At 38.4% G+C, this 20576-nt stretch overlaps 1 protein-coding gene across 1 annotated transcript in view; it reads left to right on the forward strand.

Annotated features, from left to right (window-relative positions):
- The window catches only part of sun1b (Sad1 and UNC84 domain containing 1b), a 67304-nt gene that overhangs the window by 33559 nt on the left and 13169 nt on the right, over window positions 1-20576 (forward strand). The window contains exons 4-18 of the mRNA XM_043711336.2: window positions 1555-1757; window positions 5525-5554; window positions 5652-5846; window positions 8626-8745; window positions 9271-9354; window positions 9482-9598; window positions 9798-9896; window positions 10250-10343; window positions 10462-10520; window positions 10905-11044; window positions 11130-11390; window positions 15429-15515; window positions 19574-19617; window positions 19702-19840; window positions 19976-20224. Coding sequence (XP_043567271.2) covers window positions 1555-1757; window positions 5525-5554; window positions 5652-5846; window positions 8626-8745; window positions 9271-9354; window positions 9482-9598; window positions 9798-9896; window positions 10250-10343; window positions 10462-10520; window positions 10905-11044; window positions 11130-11390; window positions 15429-15515; window positions 19574-19617; window positions 19702-19840; window positions 19976-20224 — 1921 coding nt within the window. The remainder of the gene's footprint in view (window positions 1-1554; window positions 1758-5524; window positions 5555-5651; window positions 5847-8625; window positions 8746-9270; window positions 9355-9481; window positions 9599-9797; window positions 9897-10249; window positions 10344-10461; window positions 10521-10904; window positions 11045-11129; window positions 11391-15428; window positions 15516-19573; window positions 19618-19701; window positions 19841-19975; window positions 20225-20576) is intronic.

The raw sequence follows: 20576 nt of genomic DNA on the forward strand, positions 1-20576 counted from the left end.
AGAATGTGGTGCTGGAAAAGCATAGCAGGTCAGGCAGCATCAGGGGAGCAAGAGAATCGACGTTTCGGGCATAACCCCTTCAAGAATGAATTACTGATGAGGGGCTTATGCCCGAAATGTCGATTCTCTTGCTCCTCCGGTGCTGCCTGACCTGCTATGCTTTTCCAGCACCACACACTCGCCTCTGATCTCCAGCAAATGCAGTCCTCACTTGCTCCTTGCAATACTTATCAGCAAAGCAATTTTTTTTCAAATTGACAATGCTGATCAGACGTCTCCACAAGTGCTCATCTTGTTGAGCATCAAGAATCCTTTTCTGATAAGTCATTATATTTTGATTTTTTTTCTCTTCTCCCCCAAAACCAAAATCAAAGCACTTCAGCACTTGATTTAGGTCGATAGTCATGGTTCAATCCTTTTTTAATCAAGATTGCAGATACTTGAGATACAAGGCAAGCTCTGAGAATAAAACAATGACAAGTATAAAGTTGTTAGTCAATGAATTTTTTTTTTAGTAAATTAAGTAAATGGATTTTTTATACACAGACTCTTTATCAAAAAGTAAAAGATGTAAGAAACTGCATCTGTCAACACCTGATATTCACTTGCATGATCTTCCAATCTGAGATGGAGAGGTAGGGACAGCATGATTGTGAATATCTGTCATTTGTGCCTACAATTTGAAAGTTTCTGACCGGATCAAAAACTCTATTTTGGGACTATTGAGAGATACTGACCATGAATTATTTCTGTTGCTTCATCGTACATCTATAATACATATAGTTCGTTCTTCTGTCTACGTAACATCAAATTATACCAATGGACAATGTTTACTTTTAATTGGATTTCCTCACGATTCTTTGCCTGTGAAACTATGTAAAAGTTAAGAGACACAGGAAATCTGCTTCACGATCTCTCAATCTCAACTATTACGATGCCCACGGAGGCCATTTGTCCTATCACTCCTGCAGTCTCTTCAAATGAGTGTCATTGCCTAGTGTCAATCTCATGCTTTTTACCTGGAGCCTTGCACACTGTTATAATCCAAGTAATTACCAAATGCCCTCTTGAATGCCTTAATTGAATCTGTCTCCACTACATTTCCAAACAGTGCATTTCTTATGCTAATGACTTGCTATGTGAAAGTGTTTTTTCCCCTCATCATCCTGGTTTCTTCACATCACTTCATATCTGTGCCCTCTAGTTCTTCCTTTTGAGTGGGAAATAGCTTCTCCTAATCTACTGTAAGCAGACCACTTATTTTGAAAACGTCCATCAAATTTCTCTTAGCCAGCTTCTCGTTTGGGAGACGGTCAGAACTTGTTTAATCTGTCTTCATAACTGCGCTGATTTCTGCTCTTCCTACTATTGGTTTCCACATTTTGAAGGTAATCTTGAGGTGACCATGCCCCTTTTTGGTTAATGTTTCTTCAAATGTTATATTTGGGAATTTGTATATATACTCAAACTCTAATCTCCTGCAGTGCACTGTTTTGGTGGAAAGCCTGAACATTTGCCATGGTTCTTTCAACAAAGGTTTTTCTTTTCCCCCAGAAGTGTAAAACAGCAACAAGAAAAACACAAAAGTGCAAGCAAACAAACTGTTTGTGTGTCTCATACTCCAAGGAAAGCAAAGGTTGAGTTATCAGTTTCCAGTCAGAGCAGTGTCCTCAGCTATGGGACAGACTCATCAATGGTGTCCACAGTACTGGATGAGTCTTCGATTCAAGAAAGAACAGAGTTGGGCCATTTCTGGGGTAAGCAACCTGTCAAACTAGTAATTAAACATAATTTGATTATTTTGGGTAAGGTCCTGGGGAGTATTGCTGAACAAAGACCTTGGAGTGCAGGTTCATAGTTCCTTGAAAGTAGAGTCGCAGGTAGATAGGATAGTGAAGGTGTTTGGTATGCTTTCCTTTATTGGTCAGAGTATTGAGTACAGGAGTTGGAAGGTCATGTTGCAGCTGTACAGGACATTGGTTAGGCTGCTGTTGGAATATTGCATGCAGTTCTGGTCTCCTTATCTGAAGGATGTTGTGAAAATTGAAAGGGTTCAGAAAAGATTTACAAGGATGTTGTCAGGGTTTGGAGTGTTTGAGCTATCGGGAAAGGATGAATAGGCTGGGGCTGTTTTCCCTGGAGCATCAGAGGCTGAGGGGTGACCTTATAGAGGTTTATAAAATCATGATGTGCGTGTATAGAATAAATAGTCTTTTCCCTGGGCTGGGCAAGTACAGAACTGGAGGGCATAGGTTTAGGGTGAGAGGGGAAAGATATAAAAGGGTCCTGGGGGGAACCTTTTCATGCAGAGGGTGGTACGTGTATAGAATGAGCTGTCCAAGGAAGTGGTGGAGGCTGGTATAATTACAGCAGTTAATAGGTATCTGGATGGGTATATCAGGAAGGGCTGAGGGGGTTTAGTCCAAATGGGACTAGATTAAGTTAGGATATCTGGTTGACATGGATGAATTGGACCGAAGGGTCTGTTTGTGCTGTATCTTCATGATTATTGCAGGTTGAATTGGAGAATAATAGTCTTTGAAAACAAATCAGTTCCACTTCTGCTTATTATTGTTTAGATTTACATAATTAATTTGAATGTTTTGTCAGTGTCAATCCAGAAGAAGGCCATACTGAATTATTTTTCACTGGCTACTTTCCGTGGAAAGAAACTTTCAATGGGTTTCAAACTATTGACTCCTACTGTTTGAGCCTAGATATTTTGGAGTATGTTTTTGGGTATAATCACAGTTCCTTTAAGTTTCTTTTTCCACTTCTCTTTATAGTAGTACTCTTAAAATGCATATACAACCCTTCATTTGCTGCATTACTGAATTGAAATTAAACTTCATGATGTTGATGCACTTTGGGCAGTATTTTTACATTTCACTATGACTCTGCGTCCATGACTTGTCACATTTTTAAGCATTTTGGGCTTGAAAAGTGACGAATGCTTGTAGGTGGCTGATCTCTGAGCCTTATTAGCAGTACTTTGAATTTCTTTCTGGAGCTTGCTGTATTTAAAATCCAATTAAAGTAAAATTAGATTTTGCCTTCACTAAGAAAAACTGATCACTAGTTTAGGAGAACAAATTTAAACATAGCGCATTTAAGTTGGACATTTTAAGTAAACAGAACTTTCTTGAAATTCCGAACATTAATTTGCTGTTTACCAGACTTTAGCTGGGGGATTATGTATAGTACCTGATTCTGTCAGAAGTGAAGTAACATCAAGGGCGGCATGGTGGCTCAGTGGTTTGATTCCAGCATCTGGCAACTGTCTGTGTGGAGTTTGCACATTCTCCCTGTATCTGCGTGGGTTTCCTCCGGGTGCTCCGGTTTCCTCCCACAATCCAAAGATGTGCAGTTCAGGTGAATTGGCCATGCTAAATTGTCCATAGTGCTAGGTGCTTTAGTCAGAGGGGGGTGGGTTACTCTTCGGAGGGTCGGTGTGGACTTGTTGGGCCGAAGGGCCTGTTTCCATATTGTAGGGAATCTCATCTAATCATGGAAATCTGTGAATATTAACTGAAATGTCCCTGCACAAACTTGTCAATTTTCTTTTTAAAAAGGCTCAACTTTAGATGTTATAAACAAATGCTTGCTTGCTTTTGAAATCCATTTGCATGTGGAGTATCACAGACTCTAAGAAATGAAGCATTATGCTAGAAGATGTTATCTTAAAACCACCAGCAAGATCTTTTAGGAAACCGCTTAAACCGCACAAAGGGAAGTAAGGGCAAAATAATAGCGTTCAGTATTACGTGGCGTGCTGTTCAAACAAGATTATACCTGGCTCAGACATTTTGAATTAATTTCAGCAGATGTGTGCTTCTATCAGCAATGTCCCTACATTTGTCCAGAGAGCCCTGTTTTAAATCCATTTGAACAAATATTTCAAGTGCAGGAAGTGTATAGACAGCCAAAACAGGTGCATGTGTACAGCCTTTCAAAAGAGTTCTTCATTTTTGAAGGAAGAGGAGCGAAAGTCTTGAAAACACTTTTTGTTTTGTTTTGTTTTTTGTTTAGAATTAGAAAATTCTAAAATATGTCATTATACTCTGACATTTTGTTGGTTTCTTTGAATAATGTTTAACCTTTGGTAGCGGAAATGAAATGTAGTCCAACCCTGATAGCTGGGGACCTATTAAATCCTAGCTACAGTAATTATTATATTCTCCCAAATGTAAGCTGATACATTTGAATTCAGTGTATTTGAGTGTTTATTACACTTGAAGTTTTATCAAATGAAGCTATCAATAGCTATCTATTAAGTATTTATAAACGCTGAAATTGTTTTTTTATCAGATCATTCCTTTTAAATAGGTCCAGCATAGAATTGTTACACAGTCTAAGAAAATAGCACTTTTGATTCTGCTAATGGGTACTGAGTTAACAAAGGAGTACCAGAAGTGATTTTAACTCATTTTGGTTTAAGGGTGGAAAATATGCATGTTTTTGACTGCTCTCAGCTATTAATTGAACTTTGTTGGAAGATGGGTACAGGTGGCTGAAGTGAAAACTAGTTAGAACTGTGCTGTGATAACTTTTGAATGTATAACCTGCTTTCATGTGTTGCCTAAACCTGTGGACAAGACAATTTAGAAAAAGGTGCAAAAACATTAATGTTGCAAGTCTAATTGAATCTTGTATAGGCAGAAGAAATGGTTTCCATTTCCAACATTAATTATTGCTGCAGGAGCATTGATCTTGGAATCTGTGCTGGAAATGATAGCACATAAGGCAGCATTAATGGAGAGAGAGCAAGCTAACGTTTGAGACGAGATGACTTTTCAGAGCTGACATGAACTGCAGAGGGGCAGTATTTGGGCATATCACGATGTGAGAATGGCAATACACGTGTGTCGCTACCAAATTTGGGGCGGGAACATTGAAGAGATAGGCCCACTGGAGTGGGGAGAGAAGAGAGAACGTGGTGACAGAACGCAGCAAGTAAAGCTAAAGAAGAGAAAGAATGGGAGAGTTTTCACAATCTGAAGGTGTTGAATTCAATATTTAGTCCAGAAGGTTGTGAAATGCGTAGTCTGAAGACATTGTTCAAGTTTGTGCTGTGATTCATTGGAGCATTGCATACGTGATAGATGTTGCTTTGTTGACAAATTCTGCTGCAAGAACAACTGACCACCTGATTTACATTTTTCATGTATTACTTGTATTTAGTGATTTCTTTCTTAATGATGCAATGGAACAGTATAAGTTGCAGTAAAACTAAGAATTTATGTTTATATAGTGTCTTTCATGATCCCTTTACAGAGCTTGTTCAAGTTTTATCACTTTTTAGAGGTATTGTATTTTGGTAATAGTTTTGTTCAGCATAAATCAGCATTTAAACTGTTTCTGCTGATATTCAAGTCAACTCTTGTTTGAGAATTAAACCTGAAATATCATAGCTTAGGTCGTATCTGCTTTGTTTCAACCCACTGACTAAGGTGGCTTGACACAATTTTGCTAATTGTGAAATGAAATGATATTGAAATTTGTTTTGCTTGCTTTTACAAAACAGGTCTAGATGATGAGGATGGAGATGGCAAAGGTAAAGAAATCCTCAGCTGTTACGACTCATTCACCAAAATTTCTAATTTACATTTGTTTGGTATCGGATGTCAAATCTTGGGTGCTATGTTCTTTAGGAGGAAGTACAACATTTCTGCAAGCAAATGGGGACATAATATCAGGGAACATGCAGACGACCATATTCAATGGCTACACTTGTAATGACTGCAGCATCCTTTCTGACCGAAAAGATGTTCTCACTGCATACTGTGCCTCCCATGCACCCTCTTCAACCGTGTATTCCAGAAGCAGAAACAAGAAAGATATGTCAAGTAAGTGGCTGGCATATAGAAGACTCCATTTGGTAGCTTAATTAGGTGACCACACTACCTGGCTGAAATTTAACCATACAAAGTAGTAGCTGCAAGACCTAAGTGATGTTCATTTTGAGCAGCACACTTGTTTGATAGAGTGACTATTGCTGTACCTCGAAATTGTATGAAGATGTTAGCTTGTCTGTATTTTGTCGCAAGCGTGGCAGTGACAATGAATGCAACTTAGATTTGAGGTGCTGCTGAGGTGTTTTCTGATTTTGGGCACCACACTTGAGTGCCATATGAAGGCTTTCAAGAAGGCATAGAAAAGGTTTACTGCATTGATCCTAATGGTAAGGGAGTGTAGTTGTGTGGATAGCTTGGAAAAGTTGTGATTTTACTTGCCACATGAGATGGCTAGTTGGAGATTTGATGGAGCGATTTAAATAGAAGTGATAGTTTACAAAAGAGCACAGACTTAAACATGACCAGAGCTAGGAACAGGAGTAGACCATTCAGCACCTTGAGCCTACTCTATAATTTAATGCAATCATGTCTAATCTAATCTCTGCCTCAAACTCCACCTTTTCTGCCCACTCTACATAATCCTTCAATCTATTATTAAAAATCTGTCAACCTAAATTTATGATTTCCAAATGTCTATCACACTTGAAGTAATGGGAAAAATAACCAATGGTAACATAATTAATTTTTTTTTAAAAATGTGTATAATATGTTGGTTGGAGTTGGGGGGTTGGGCTTGGGCTTGTTACCCTGCGCTGTATGCAATTTACCCTTGGCCGTACATTAATTTCAAAGCCAAGAAGCCAACTTAAAGAATTGCAAAGTGCATGAAAAGGGGAAATGTGAAATGGAAGGCCAAGGACAAACCTAATTCCTGATTTTATTTGAAGTCAGCAATTCATGGACAGCTTCCTTACGAGTGAATCCAGTGAGTCTGACTCATTGGCATATGAGAACTTTGCATGGTACATCTCTCCTTTGATTGTATTGTTGCTTTGAAATATGTCCCAAAGTATGAGTTTTAATGTTGCGCACCCTGAATTTGAGTAACTTATTTCAACTTGTTGGCTGTTACTGCAAATTAAGATGGGAGTCCTTGCTACTTTTTAGGGAGGTCTTTGAAATTACATAAATTTATAAAGCCTTGATTTAAAAACTGGTATGGTGGATGTGAAAAACTAAAATTATGAATTGTGCAGTACTGTAGAGTTAAAACTTTGAATTATTTTTACTGTTTAATTCAAATAAGTGTATTGTTTGCTTGAATTCAGTTTACCAAAGTTTAATTTTCATAGTTTAATCAGTAAAATTGAATCCCTTAACCACCTGACTTTGCAGCATGATTTTCTCTTAGCTGTAACAGCTTTGTTGTGGTTCTGTTCGCCGAGCTGGGATTTTGTGCTGCTGATGTTTCGTCCCCTGTCTAGGTGACATCCTCAGTGCTTGGGAGCCTCCTGTGAAGCGCTTCTGTGATCTTTCCTCTGGCATTTGTAGTGGTTTGAATCTGTCAGTTCCAGCTATCCGTTGCAGTGGCCGGTATATTGGGTCCAGATCGATGAGCTTATTGATTGAATCTGTGGATGAGTGCCATGCCTCTAGGAATTCCCTGGCTGTTCTCTGTTTGGCTTGTCCTATAATAGTAGTGTTGTCCCAGTCGAATTCATTTTGCTTGTCATCTTCGTGTGGCTACTAAGGATAGCTGGTCGTGTCATTTCGTGGCTAGTTGGTGTTCATGGATGCGGATCATTAGCTGTCTTCCTGTTTGTCCTATGTAGTGTTTTGTGCAGTCCTTGCATGGGATTTTGTACACTACGTTGGTTTTGCTCTACGAAAGCAACCACCCCAACACACACAAAAGTAGTTGCATCAAGACAATATTCACAAGGGGCACAACACACTGCAGTACACGAGAACTGCAAAAAGAGGAAGAAGAACACCTATACAATATATTCGCCAAAAACTGATACCCCCGCAACTTCATCAACAGATGCCTAAAGGAAAGACAACGGAATGAGGACATGCCACAATCCAAAGGACTAGCCACGTTACCATACATCTAGAGCATTTCCGAACTGGCAGCCAGACTATTGCGACCACTAGGACTCCTAACAGTGCACAAACCAACAGCCACTCTCGGACAACAACTCACCAGGACGAAGGACCTGATACCCAGCATGAGCAAAACCAACGTCGTGTACAAAATTCCATGCAAGGACCGAACAAAACACTACGTAGGACAAACAGGAAGACCGCTGACGATCCCCATCCATGAACACCCAACTAGCCATGAAACGACACGACCAGCTATCCTTAGTAGCCACACACGCAGATGACAAGCAACATGAATTCGACTGGGATAACACTACTATTATAGGACAAGCCAAACAGCACAGCCAGGGAATTCCTGGAATCTGTGGATGAGTGCCATGCTTCTATCAATAAACACATCGACCTGGACCCAATATACCGGCCACTGCAGCGGACAGCTGGAACTGACAACCGGAAGCGGAAGATTCAAACCACTACAAATGTCGGAGGAAAGATCACAGAAGCGCTTCACAGGAGGCTCCCAAGCACTGAGGATGTCACCTAGACAGGGGACGAAATGTCTGCAACACAAATTCCCAGCTCGGCGAACAGAACCACAACAATGAGCACCCGAGCTACAAATCTTCTCTCAAACTTTGTAACAGCTCTGCCTAAGTGTGATAGCGTAATTCTATTCTGGAATTTTTTATTGTAAATTAGTTGCATCTGATTTTGTATTTTTCAGGAGTGCAGTTATTCATGAATCATACAGTCCACATGACAAAAAATGTTGTGTCAGCTGCAGTCGCATGGTTTTTACAACTTTATCACACAATATTGTTGAAGACTGGGTTTTACTCCAAAGGTACCCAACTAATGTGGAGTGAACCAAGTGCTTGCATGTTCTTCAATCTATTGCTATGTGATGGAGGCCATTACTTCTATTCCCCTGTTATAGAACGCTTTACCACTTCACTAATTCTCAGGGGCTTTTCTTAAATGCATACCTGAAAAATTCATTTTTTAAATCATTGCTTTGATCTGTACATGGTGTGCTATATCTTTTTGTCAACATCATACGATTTTGCCTATTGTTCACTTCATTTGTTTAAATTTAGCAGCATGTCACCACTATTTGCACCTTCTGCTTCAGGGCTGGCCAAAGTCAGCTTCTAATTGAGTAGGAAATGAGTATCAAAGTGTAACTAGCTTTATGCTTGTTTGTTTGGGTAAACTCTTAGTAGCTAGCTCATTTGCATGCAAGTGAAGTGTAGTCCTGGTTACATGCAAATACAGTGACTTCACTACTCATTGGTTTGAGAAGTCAAGATTTTTCTCTGCAGTGTTTTTTCCCATCTAAGACAGTTAAGGATCAGTTTCTGTGTTGCAGCCCATTCAAGTTACTGTGGAAGAATGAATGTAAAAGAGTTGATTACTGGGGATGGACATCTGAATATAAATGGGGAATCTTTGTGTAAGTATTTTGGTTTGATACCTGATGTTGCCACTTAATTCCACAGTTGCTTGTGGGGGGAAAATGCACTTAACCACAAATTGGGTTCACACGGTTCACTAATGTATTGTACTGCCGCAACCAACAGGTGATGACTGTAAGGGAATGAAACACGATACATATAAATCCACTGAAGTGGGGTCCACAAAGTACACGAAGTATTCACAAGTCACGCGGACCATCTGGCTGGTCTTTGCTTATGCAGGTTGATTTTCAGATTTCTATTTTGTCCACATGCTTTAATAAAACTTTGAACAATGGTGATATTTGATGCTATTAGAACTTGTTTGGGATATTTGGTGCACTGGCATTTATGCACTACATTGAGTAAAGTAAAAGTTACATAAAAAAAACTGAACATTTGAAGTTGACATGTTGCAGATTGATCTGTTTTGTATTTGTAGGCTCTTTGTTGCTGCAAGTGGTTCAGGCTGCTGGTGCTGTTGCCTGGTTTGTATCCAGGAAGGTCTTGTCTATTCTGTGGTTGGCCATTGTATCTCCAGGTTATTTAATTTTTATTTTTCATTTTTGTTCTTCATCTATTCCATCTCTCCATTTTTTTGCATGCTTTGCTCTGTTTGTGCATGTATACTCAGTTGTAGAACAGTGCAAGCTTAGGTTTCACCCCAAATGTTTTTGGACATCAAGCATCAGTAATAATACACTCTGGCTTAATTTTCTTCAGTGTAATATATTTGCATTCTTGTTTTATGAATTTGTTGATATTATATAAGTGTTATAGTTGGGCTAGTTTACATATTTTTCAGAGGATTTCCATCTACATGAACCACTTCCCAGGGTGAGCACTTGAATACTTGATTATGCATCAGTTCTGTGCATTTGTTTTTTTTCCCAGGAAAGGCTGCTTCTGGAGCTTTCTGGTGGCTTGGGACTGGATGGTACCAGCTAATCACTTTAATGTCCCTCCTTGATGTATATTTGCTCACAAGGTATATATTACACAATTTCAATTTGTTTAGCAGTAAAAATATAATTGTAAGGTGGCTTTTTTAGAATATCAAATGGATTTCATCTGGTTTGGTGATTTATTGTTTTGTTTGCTTTCAGATGTCTACCCAGGTTGTTCAGATGGTTACTCCTGTTGGTTCCATTTCTTCTTTTATTTGGTAAGCTTGCTAATTTCAGATCAAATCTTGACCTTGCTTTTGTGCACTTCCTGTAGCAGTCATAATCTTGCATGCTTTGCTGTGTCTCAGCACCACATGATCTTTAAGTCCTTGTTTGCAATGATTTGCCTGTAGTGTTCACAACAAAGCTTTTCATTTTATTAAGGTACATGTAACAACAAATCAAATCCAAACTTGTGAATGAAAGCAAAATTTGCAATGATTTTTTAAAAAAATTAATAGTGCTGGACACCTAGACAGAGTATACAGCTGTCAAATTTCTACCTGTAGCAAGGCTTTGATTAGCAAATCAATTGCAAATGAATTTCGGAATTTGAAAAAGTCAGTATTTGATGCTAACCTGCCTCTTCTCTTTTTTTAAAGTTGGTCTCTGGTACTTGGGTCCAGCAGGCTTGTGGTCACTATTGCCAGCCTTTAATAGGACTTCAGTACAGAGTTCAAAAGAAATTGTACCAACTATCCAGACAAATGGGGAGATTCCTGGTTCACTGCCATTTCCACGGGTAATGTTTCCAGCGTACATGTGTTTGAAAATTGAGATTTTAGGCCTAAAGTGCAACTTTGTCAATGTTTGACTATCTGTTTCAGAGTACTGAGCATCCATTTGATTGGACTCGTGTGACAAAGTTGGAAAAGCAGATTATTGTACTCAATGACCAGTGTTCTCAGAGCTCCCTTGCTTCAAACCAGCGTTATGATCAGCTTGCCAGCTTGTTGCAGCAACTGCAGGAACAGGTCGGGAAGATGAATGATAAAGAAGCACTTGTGGTCCTTATCAGAAACTTAATCAGCCAGCAGTCAAGTTTGTTGCAAAAAGAAGTGAAGCAAGAAGAAACTGATGATCTCCAGGTAACCTGCTGGAATCTAAAACACGTGATGAGAGAAAGCAAGTCAGTGATCAGATTTATCATTAACTATGTGGATGTTGGGTATATCAGTACTGCAGCAGCTCTGAAATACTGATTTGATTCATTTGAGTTTGTGAAACCATATTTTAATTTTAAGTTATCTGCATGCTTACAATCAACTGCACATGTTAACAAGTTGTAATCTTTGAGCCCAAACTTGATCCGGGGCCAGTTTTTCCTACTGCTAAGTTTAAGCGTGAAATCTAACTTAAAATAACCCACATGGCAAGTTGTTCAGGTGATATGTGAAGCAGTTCAAAATCATATCAGAATCCCACCTGGATATGTGGATCATTGAGCTCATTGCTGTTTTCTTAGAAAACCTGATCATTTGCATTGTGTAACTATATATGTCAGTGTTCGTGTCCAGCCGTAGGTGCAGGTACCTCACTTGTACTTGTATAAGTCTTGGGAGAGCAGCTCCACAATTTGGGTGTTTAGTGCACAACAAATATCCCTGTCAAAAAGTATCCATTGTGCTCCAGGATGAGGAAGGCTTAACTGGCTCCTCTTAATTCACTCCCTCTTAGTTGCAGAAAGATGAATTTAAAAAGGATTCCTTCCCTTGTTGATACCTTTTATCCCCAAGCCAAATATAGTTGTGCTTTCTAGAGTTTTAAAAAACAGGGATGATTCACTATTAAGTTTGAGAAGTGACAATAAAACACGATATATGTGCAGTGACTAGAAATGAGGGTTGAATAAAAAGCAAACTGTTTAAAACAAAAGATATACAAATCAGGTCTCTTGGTTCTGAGGAATCAATGGTGGAACTGAGCAGCAGTTGAGTTGGATTGTTCTAATATCACTGTTTATGAAGCAGTCGATTTCATGTTTCTTGGGTTGTCACTGACGGACTTTCTTTTCCAGTTTCCTTGATGGTGATCCCATTAGATGGGCTAGTTTCCAGTTACTCAATGAATCATAGAGTCCCTATAGTGTGGAACCAGGCCGTTCGACCCATTGGGTCCACACCATCCCTTTGAGCAGCATCTCACCCAGACATGGGACACTGGGCAATTTAGCATGGCTAGTCCACCTAACCAGCACACCTTTGGATTGTGGGAGGAAACCCACGCAGACATGGGGAGAATGTGCAAACTCCACACAGACTGATGCTCAAGGGTGGAATTGAATTCTGATCCCTGGTGCTGTGAGGCAGCAGTACTAACTACTGAGCCATTGTGCTGCTGTGAGACGATATATTTTACCGCATATACTTGTGCATAGGTTGAATTTTGAAGATAGTTTTTTAAAGCTGAAATTTGGGGCTTGACTAATAGTTGGGCACAAGTTTTGAGGGGCTGATATTCATGCTGCAGTTCAAAATACCATATTAGCAAAAGTCAATTTGATTGCATGACTGATCCTAGTTAAAGAAGAAAAACAATAAATAATGGTAAAGGTAATATCCGGATAAAAGCAAGAGACCAGTATGAAAATTTAATGTCAAAGATTCATTGAAATCCTGCAAAATCACACTATTCAACATCGTCATGGCCTGGTATAATGGTACACTTAAAATGAAACATTTATTAAATTCTGAATTTGTAAGCATCTTGAATGATCAAACTTCATGCATTTATTCAATCAATGCATCAAACTTGATTCGTTCATTCAAAACATCAAACTGCACTCGGTCATTCACTTGCTCATTTTTTCCCGCCAAATTCTTCAGTTTCCCTCCCATTTACTCTTGTATGTTATGAACCTCAGCACCATTAACACATCTGTCAAACATTTAAAGATAAGCCAGTATGCAGCTAATAAATCTCAGTTTTATTCAGATATAATGGCATAATTAAAATGATTAACTTTTCAACGATATTAACTTTTGGATGTATAGTGAATAAAGTGCAATAAGTCTGAATGAATGAATCAAAACATGCTGTAGTAAACAAAGTGGCGTAATGAATGAATAGAGCAGTGATATAGTAAATAGTGATGAACAGAGTTACTGGAATGAATGAATGCAATTTAATGCGATATAGTAGGGTTGACTTATACGCAAGACATATGAAAAATAAGTTATTGGCCAAAATATGGGTTAAATTATACACGAAATCAATCTATACACAGGTATATACAGTACTTGAAAACTAAATCAAGTGTTCAATTTCGGACCTCAAGCTGTGACCTTCATTTCACCTAAGTGTGTCAACTCTCTGACACTGTATTGTTTGTGGTTTTAACCTTTTTTATTTGCCCTTTCCTCAGAGTAAACCTCAAACATGTCTGCAGTTTAGGACATAATCCACAGTGGTTAGCCTTTGACTGAAAGAGTTAGTCAGCCTCTTACCTGTTCTTTTTAAATCTCTGCTTGAAATTGCCCAGACACACTTTGGTTGTTCCATGGATTTACAGAGGACCTTGCCAGGTGGTCACTGAATTTACATCCTCAGTCACCTTTTTATGTTTTGCATTCCTTTAAGGAAAAAATAAGTTTTGGGATTTAAGGCTCAATATGCCAATAAGTAATTTGGAAATTCTCATGCATTTTCAAAATATTGCTGCAACCATGAGGAGACAGAACATTGAATTGTCCATTTTAGAACAATGGAAGTTCATGCAAAGGAACAATATCCTTCATTGAAACCCAGAAACCTTGAAAATGTCCAACAAGCTAATTTCAAAAATGAGACCAATGTTGCCCATTTTAACACTTTGGCTTTTTGAAATTCCCAATTGTTAAATTGGGACTGCACCCATTCCTGGAGGCAAAACACAATGTTATGTCTGATAATGTTGAGGGCTGTTTTTCTGCAGTTGCATTTGTCATGGTCATAGAAAATGGTCACAATGTAAACCAGGTCTAATAACATTGAAAATTTAGATTTAGATTACTTACAATGTGGAAACAGGCCCTTTGGCCCAACAAGTCCGCACAGACCCGCTGAAGCGCAACCCACCCAGACCCATTCCCCTGCATTTACTCCTTCACCTAACACTACAGACAGTTTAGCATGGCCAATTCACCTAACCTGCACATTTTTGGAGTGTGGGAGGAAACCGGAGCACCCGGAGGAAACCCACACAGACATGGAGAATGTGCAAACCCCACACAGTCGCCTGAGGCAGGAATTGAACCTGGGTCTCTGGCGCTTTGAGGCAACAGTGCTAACCACTGTGCTGCTGTGGCTATGACGTGACGTGACTGTAATCCAACCAAAATTACCTTTCCGTATCTGCCAGTTGATCTCGTTCAAAAGTTGTCAATTCACCTGGGTGACCTCAATGTTCTCACCAAATGAAATACATAGCCCCTAGGTTTAAATCTAAATGATGCACATTAAATGTTTGAATAGCAATAATCTCTTATGAAAGTAGAAAGTGCTGGAACTACCCACCGTAATAGACAGTACACGTGGAATGATGAAGAAAGATGTTCAAATTTGATGATCCTTCACTGTATTATCTTTGATCACAGAAGGAGGTTTTGAGGAGGAAAGCTACTTGCCTACCTTCAGAATGTTTCTGACCATTTTTACTACTTCCTCACCATATTTGAATACAAATTTGCTTTCGGTTTGGCAAAAGGAAATTTATTTTCCACACTAGTCATTTTTCACTTCAAAAAAAATCTGAATAGCTTAATCAATCTGCATGCTGACTGTTTGAAAAATAGCTGTTACTGATCACAGGATTGACTTTGACCCACTTGAATTCACTGGACTCGTTCCTTTAAGTTAGCAAACCTAAATATTTGTTCTGCAACTGTGAAATAATTTATTATACTCCTATTTATAGCTGAGCTGAACAGTTGAAACTTTTCTACTTAACGCTTCAGAAAGCTAACTCATTTAAATAATAGCTTTTACACTTTGCAATGTTTGTTCTGTATCTAGCGTCAGATTGCAGAGCGACTGAAAAGCTTTGACATTGCATGTTTTACATATGTTTACCTTCACATGTATGTAATCTTGTCAGAACTTATTTTCGAGACAAATTTTGAAAATATTTTTTCCTTTGTTTTTCCTAGAATCAGCTTATGGCTTTGCAACAAAAGCATGAATTGCGTATCACTGAACTGGAATTACTGCTACAGAGTTTGTCCAGCAGATCAGAGGTGTGGTAATATCACTATGCATCTGCGAGTTTAATTTTTATTATAACTTATAACTGTAAAGTAGTGACTTGTCATTAGAAAGTTCAAATAGATGGGGTTGGTGCACAGAACTATTAGAATCTATGAAAATGTGAAATTCAGCTGATATTACTGTGTTTGAGGCAGCACAAAACAAAATCTGAATTAGGCGACCAGATAAATAGCAAATAGAGTTTCAAATATTACTAAAACACTTGGGTTCATTCTGGTGGTTCACAATGTCAAAACCTTTATGTTCCACAATGCAGTGCTGCAACAGCTTAATTGTGGTTTGATGCACTTTGGTTATTTTCAGCTCCATAAACAGTTAAGTACCTAGCCATCCATTTGTTGCAGTCCAGACAAGTTGATTAGTTCCAAGCCACTGGTTGCTGTCTGTACAATGGGGACAGTATGGATGCAAGGTTTAACCAAAATGAGTCTGTCTTGGGGAGCAAAGTAATCAACCCCAGTTCTCATTTATAATTGAAGATTTCTTTATTAACCTAGTCATGGCTAGGCTAGACTTGGCAGTGATGTGTTGATCAGATCATTAATAAATGCAAAACGTTGAGTTTCACCTGCAAGTCAGGCTTTGAACAAGGCACAGTACCCATCAAAAGTAAACCATTCAGAGGAGGGGGCTCAAAATTTGAGGCAGTTCACTTACACAGTTATTAGTTTAACTGTGTAGTTAATCCGCAAGGTGATACCATTTTTGTATTTTGAGACCTATGGTCATTTAGGTGAATGAAATGTGCTGTAAGGTGAGAAGTTAAACTAATGAATGAGATACCAACTACTGGCTGAGGATAGCAGACTATAAATTTGCAATATAGATGTGTTTTCCTCCTGACATGGGAAATATGAGAGACTTTTTTTTCATCTGTCAAACAGACTACTGAGGTGCTAGCAGAGTAGGCATGCTATCAAACGGAACTGGCTGTAAATGCTTTTTAAACGATTACTTGGTGCACTGCTTGCTACGCAGTGACAATTGTTAGGTCTGTAGTGGCTTATGACTTGTAAAAGATGATTTATTACTTGCACTACATTGCTTGAGGAAGTTTGTTTCTGGCAACAATTTGTTTACAGTTTTCAAAAACCATATTCATTGAGTTATTGAGAGCTGCATGCTTGTGTTTTTAAACTGGTGGCACAGGTTACTGAACTTGGGTGCCCTTGAGTGTTTAAATGCTTTACTAAAGTAAACTTGTATTATTTTGTCATTTATACTGCAGCATGAGGCATGTTCTGCATGCATTTGAGAGAGAATAGATGTGTGCAAGCATTCCTTTGGTGGGAAAAAAATCAAATGACTGGATGCTGGAAATTAAGTGAAAACAAATATTTGGAAAACTCAGTTCTGAAGAAGGGTCACTGGACCCAAAAATCTATCTTTCTCTTCACAAATGCTGCCAGATCTGTTGAATTTTGCAAGCAATTTCTGTTTTTCTTGCATTACTTTGAGTCTGTTTAGTCTGAACATCTTCATCCTGAGGGCTAGGTTTGAGCAAAGGAAGAGAATCTGAAAACTCTTCAAGTAATTATCAGAAATGATATGCAGTGTTATGTACTTGATTAGTTATGTTAACATTTATGGTGGAGCTACAATGAACAAAGTCTAAAAGGCATGTTACTTGCCAATTAAGTGTGTATGAACAGATGTAAGAATTGTACATTTGATCAGTGCACAAGATTAAAGCTGATTTTAAAATATGGTGTTCAGTTACCGGTAATAAAGCCACATAGGGTATAATTATCACTATAATTTCCTATAATGTGATACTTTTTAACTGTTTGAGCACAGTGGTACTTTAGCTTGCCCACACCCCTGTTCAAACTCAATCTGAGCTGCAACTGTCAAATGAGTTCTTTTGTTGTGGGTTTCATGAAATCAGCAAAAAGGGATGTTAGGCACAGAAATAAAATGCAGCTTTGAAATTTAACAGAGCTCTCTTGTTACCCAAGTAACATAAGATTGTCAAGTATAGAGATATTGTATTTTGGGCTTTGGTTTTTTTCCTCTGTATGCATAAATGATTGGAAATACATTTTACTCTTTGAAAACAAAACACTATTTTGCAAAAATAATTATTTCCTATAGGAAATAGGAGCAGGAGTGGCCATTTTACCTGTCCAGTTTGCTCTACAATTCCATAACATAATTACTGATTTGATCTTGACCCCAGTTTGTTCTTTGTTCCTACCACATATCTGCTTATGTTTGAAAAACCTGCCTACTCTGGTATTGAATATATTTAGTGGCTCAGACTCTGTATCATAATGGGGTAGAAATTTCCAAAGACTTGTAACCTTAAGAATATTTTCCATGTATCCATCTTAAATAGATGGCCACTTATTGTCAGACTATGCACCTTTGCTTCTCACCAAGAGAAATCAAAGACTCTTTCTCTTTGTATCTACTCTTTAAAACCCTCGTTAGAATCTAGAAGAAGGTCGCCACTTTTTAAACTCCAATGGATATCTGCCTGACCTGTTCAGTCTTAAGCCATCTGCTTCGTTACAGGAGTCAATTAAACTGCTTCCATTGCAAATCTCCTTGCCAAAAAGACCAAATCAATCAGTCCATGTGTATTCTTGGAAACCATTGCTGATACAATGATGTTTTTGAAAACTATAGCCCCAACATTTTATTTCTTTCGTAGCAGTGTCGTGACTTGAATAGGCCATTTACCCCAATATCTTTGTATTACCTCTTAGCTTCAATGTAATTTTTAATTACCTATGCAGAAATTATAGCCCTGCACTGAACCTGGAATTTGGAGCCAGTGGGCCATTGAAATGAAGTGCTTACTTTAATCATTGGCCCATTTGTTTAACATTTGGCTACTCCAAAGGTTATCTCTTGCTTTCTGTCTCTTCTGCCCTCATTTCCACAATTCCCATATGCCAAACAAAATTCAGTAATTGTTCTACAAACTTCTTTGTATTCTACTTTGACAATCTGGTGACATCTTATTTGCACTCTAATTGCTTGCTTCACATCTTGGTGAAGCATTACCAAACAACAATGTTATTGTTATGCATGTTGGAAAGCTTGTATGTTTGGCTTGCCGTCTGCTATGATCATGGTTTAAACAACATGGCATCAGATTTCACTGTAATTATTCAGGCTAGTGCAGCAGGTTTGTTCTAAGATGCTGAAATGTAAGCATTCTTTCTTGTACATCAAAGCCCTGAATAGTGGTTTCATGTGCCTTGAGTTGTAGCTAAAATTGGCAGCTGTGCTTCTGTAATTTGCCAGGTGGAGAATGTAAGCTTGGCCATATGTGATTGAAAAGCTTATGCCATCTAAGTGTGTGAAGCAAGCTATGATTGTACTTGTGTATGTGAGATAGTAGCTCGCATGCCCGACCTGCCTTAAACAATCTGTTACTTAGTGGAGTTTACAGGAAATGATTTTTCAAAAATGCTTGTGTAACAATGATAATAACTGGTTAGAATGAATCATTATATGAAGTGTAGCACTGGAAGAGAGATGTACTAGTTCTCTCAAAGCCATTGCATTTGTCCCATCACCCTGCAATTTTGCTGAATTCCCTTTTGAATGGGCTTTTGAACTAATTTCACTACATTTTCAGGCATGAATTCTTGATGACCATAATTAACTTCGGTTTTTAAAAATAACCCCACCTCTTGCCTCTGTTTTGCCCATGAGCTTAAATCTCGCCTGGTTCTTCTGCTTCTCACACTGGAGTCAGAAAATAAGGAGAAACTGTCAAAGTCATACTTTCGAATCCTTCTAAAATCCCCGTATGATCTCTGATCAAAACATGAATAAACTAAATTCTTCTGCCTTCTCTATCTAACTGAAGTCCCTTGTGACTGTGACCAAGCCAAGAAGTTTGCAACTTCCTCAATCCTAGTTTTAGGAATATTATGTCCAAATACATTTAACAAGTTTGTCTCTACTTTGAAGGTAAATTGCTTTGTTTATATTTATGATAGCAAATGATCTGTTACGGATAATATTTATAACTGAAAGCAGTGTCAAAGTAATGTTTTTCTCTCCACAGGAAGTTTACAAAGAGGTTGAATCTGCCAAGTCAAAGTCTGAGAGGTATGATACACCATTTTATTTATGCTTTTTGTGAAGTTCATTAATTCCTCATTGGAGTTGACTTTAATTTTTTTCTTCCCTAAGCAATGAAAATGAACAGTACCGGCACCTTATGGCTGAACTCCAGAGACTCGATATAGAATTGTCCACAGTCAAATCAGAATTGTCAAGCATGCAGGAGCTCAAGACATCTTGTGCAAAAATAGATGGGTTACAAGGAAATGTAGGCATAATTTTTTGCTCATTGTGAAAATATTGTTGTGATTTGTAGGACAACCTGTTCAAAATTGGTTGACTACTTTGTTCTGGTTACTAGCACAATCAAACCAGCAATTTATTTCCTTTTCTGCTTTTTCAGGTTGACAGTCAGGTCAGAGAATTGGTCAATTTGCTGATTTTTGGAAGCAAGCAAACTTCACTCTCTTTCAAGGACTGGCTGTCCTCTCAGTTTGCCAGCCAAACTGAGCTCCTGATCCTATTAAAAGATTTGGAAATGAAAATCCTGAAAAATCTCACTCAACATTGGATTGAAACAAAAAAACTGCCAGATGCGCAGGTAGCTGCATGTGCTGTCACTAATGCTGGGTTAAGTGGCATTTCAGAGGAGGTAAGTTCACTTGAAGTTGTTACTCCAGTATGTATTTCCTACACATCACCCTCCTTGTATCATGTCCCTGTTGTATTAAATGCCATTATCGTCAGAGTTGAAGTAACATTGCATGAGCATTCCCATTATGTTTTCCTTCCATGCATTCTTCTAAGGTCCTTGTGCTGCAGCAACTTGTTGAACTGGAAGTCAATGCTGCAAATGGCATTGGTGCACCAATTGACATGCATGGACCCTTGGGCTGACTTACAATGTTCCTTAGCATGGTATTTGATTTGTGGCGATTGAGGTGATCCAAGCCAGTATTTGTCTTCCTGATCAATGCAACAGAACTGTCTCTGCAGAAGCACAT

This window comes from Chiloscyllium plagiosum, unplaced genomic scaffold, assembly GCF_037043375.1.
Source record: "Chiloscyllium plagiosum isolate Xiang-an unplaced genomic scaffold, Cpla_swu_hap1 HiC_scaffold_20, whole genome shotgun sequence".
In the NCBI taxonomy this organism is placed as follows: Eukaryota; Metazoa; Chordata; class Chondrichthyes; order Orectolobiformes; family Hemiscylliidae; genus Chiloscyllium; species Chiloscyllium plagiosum.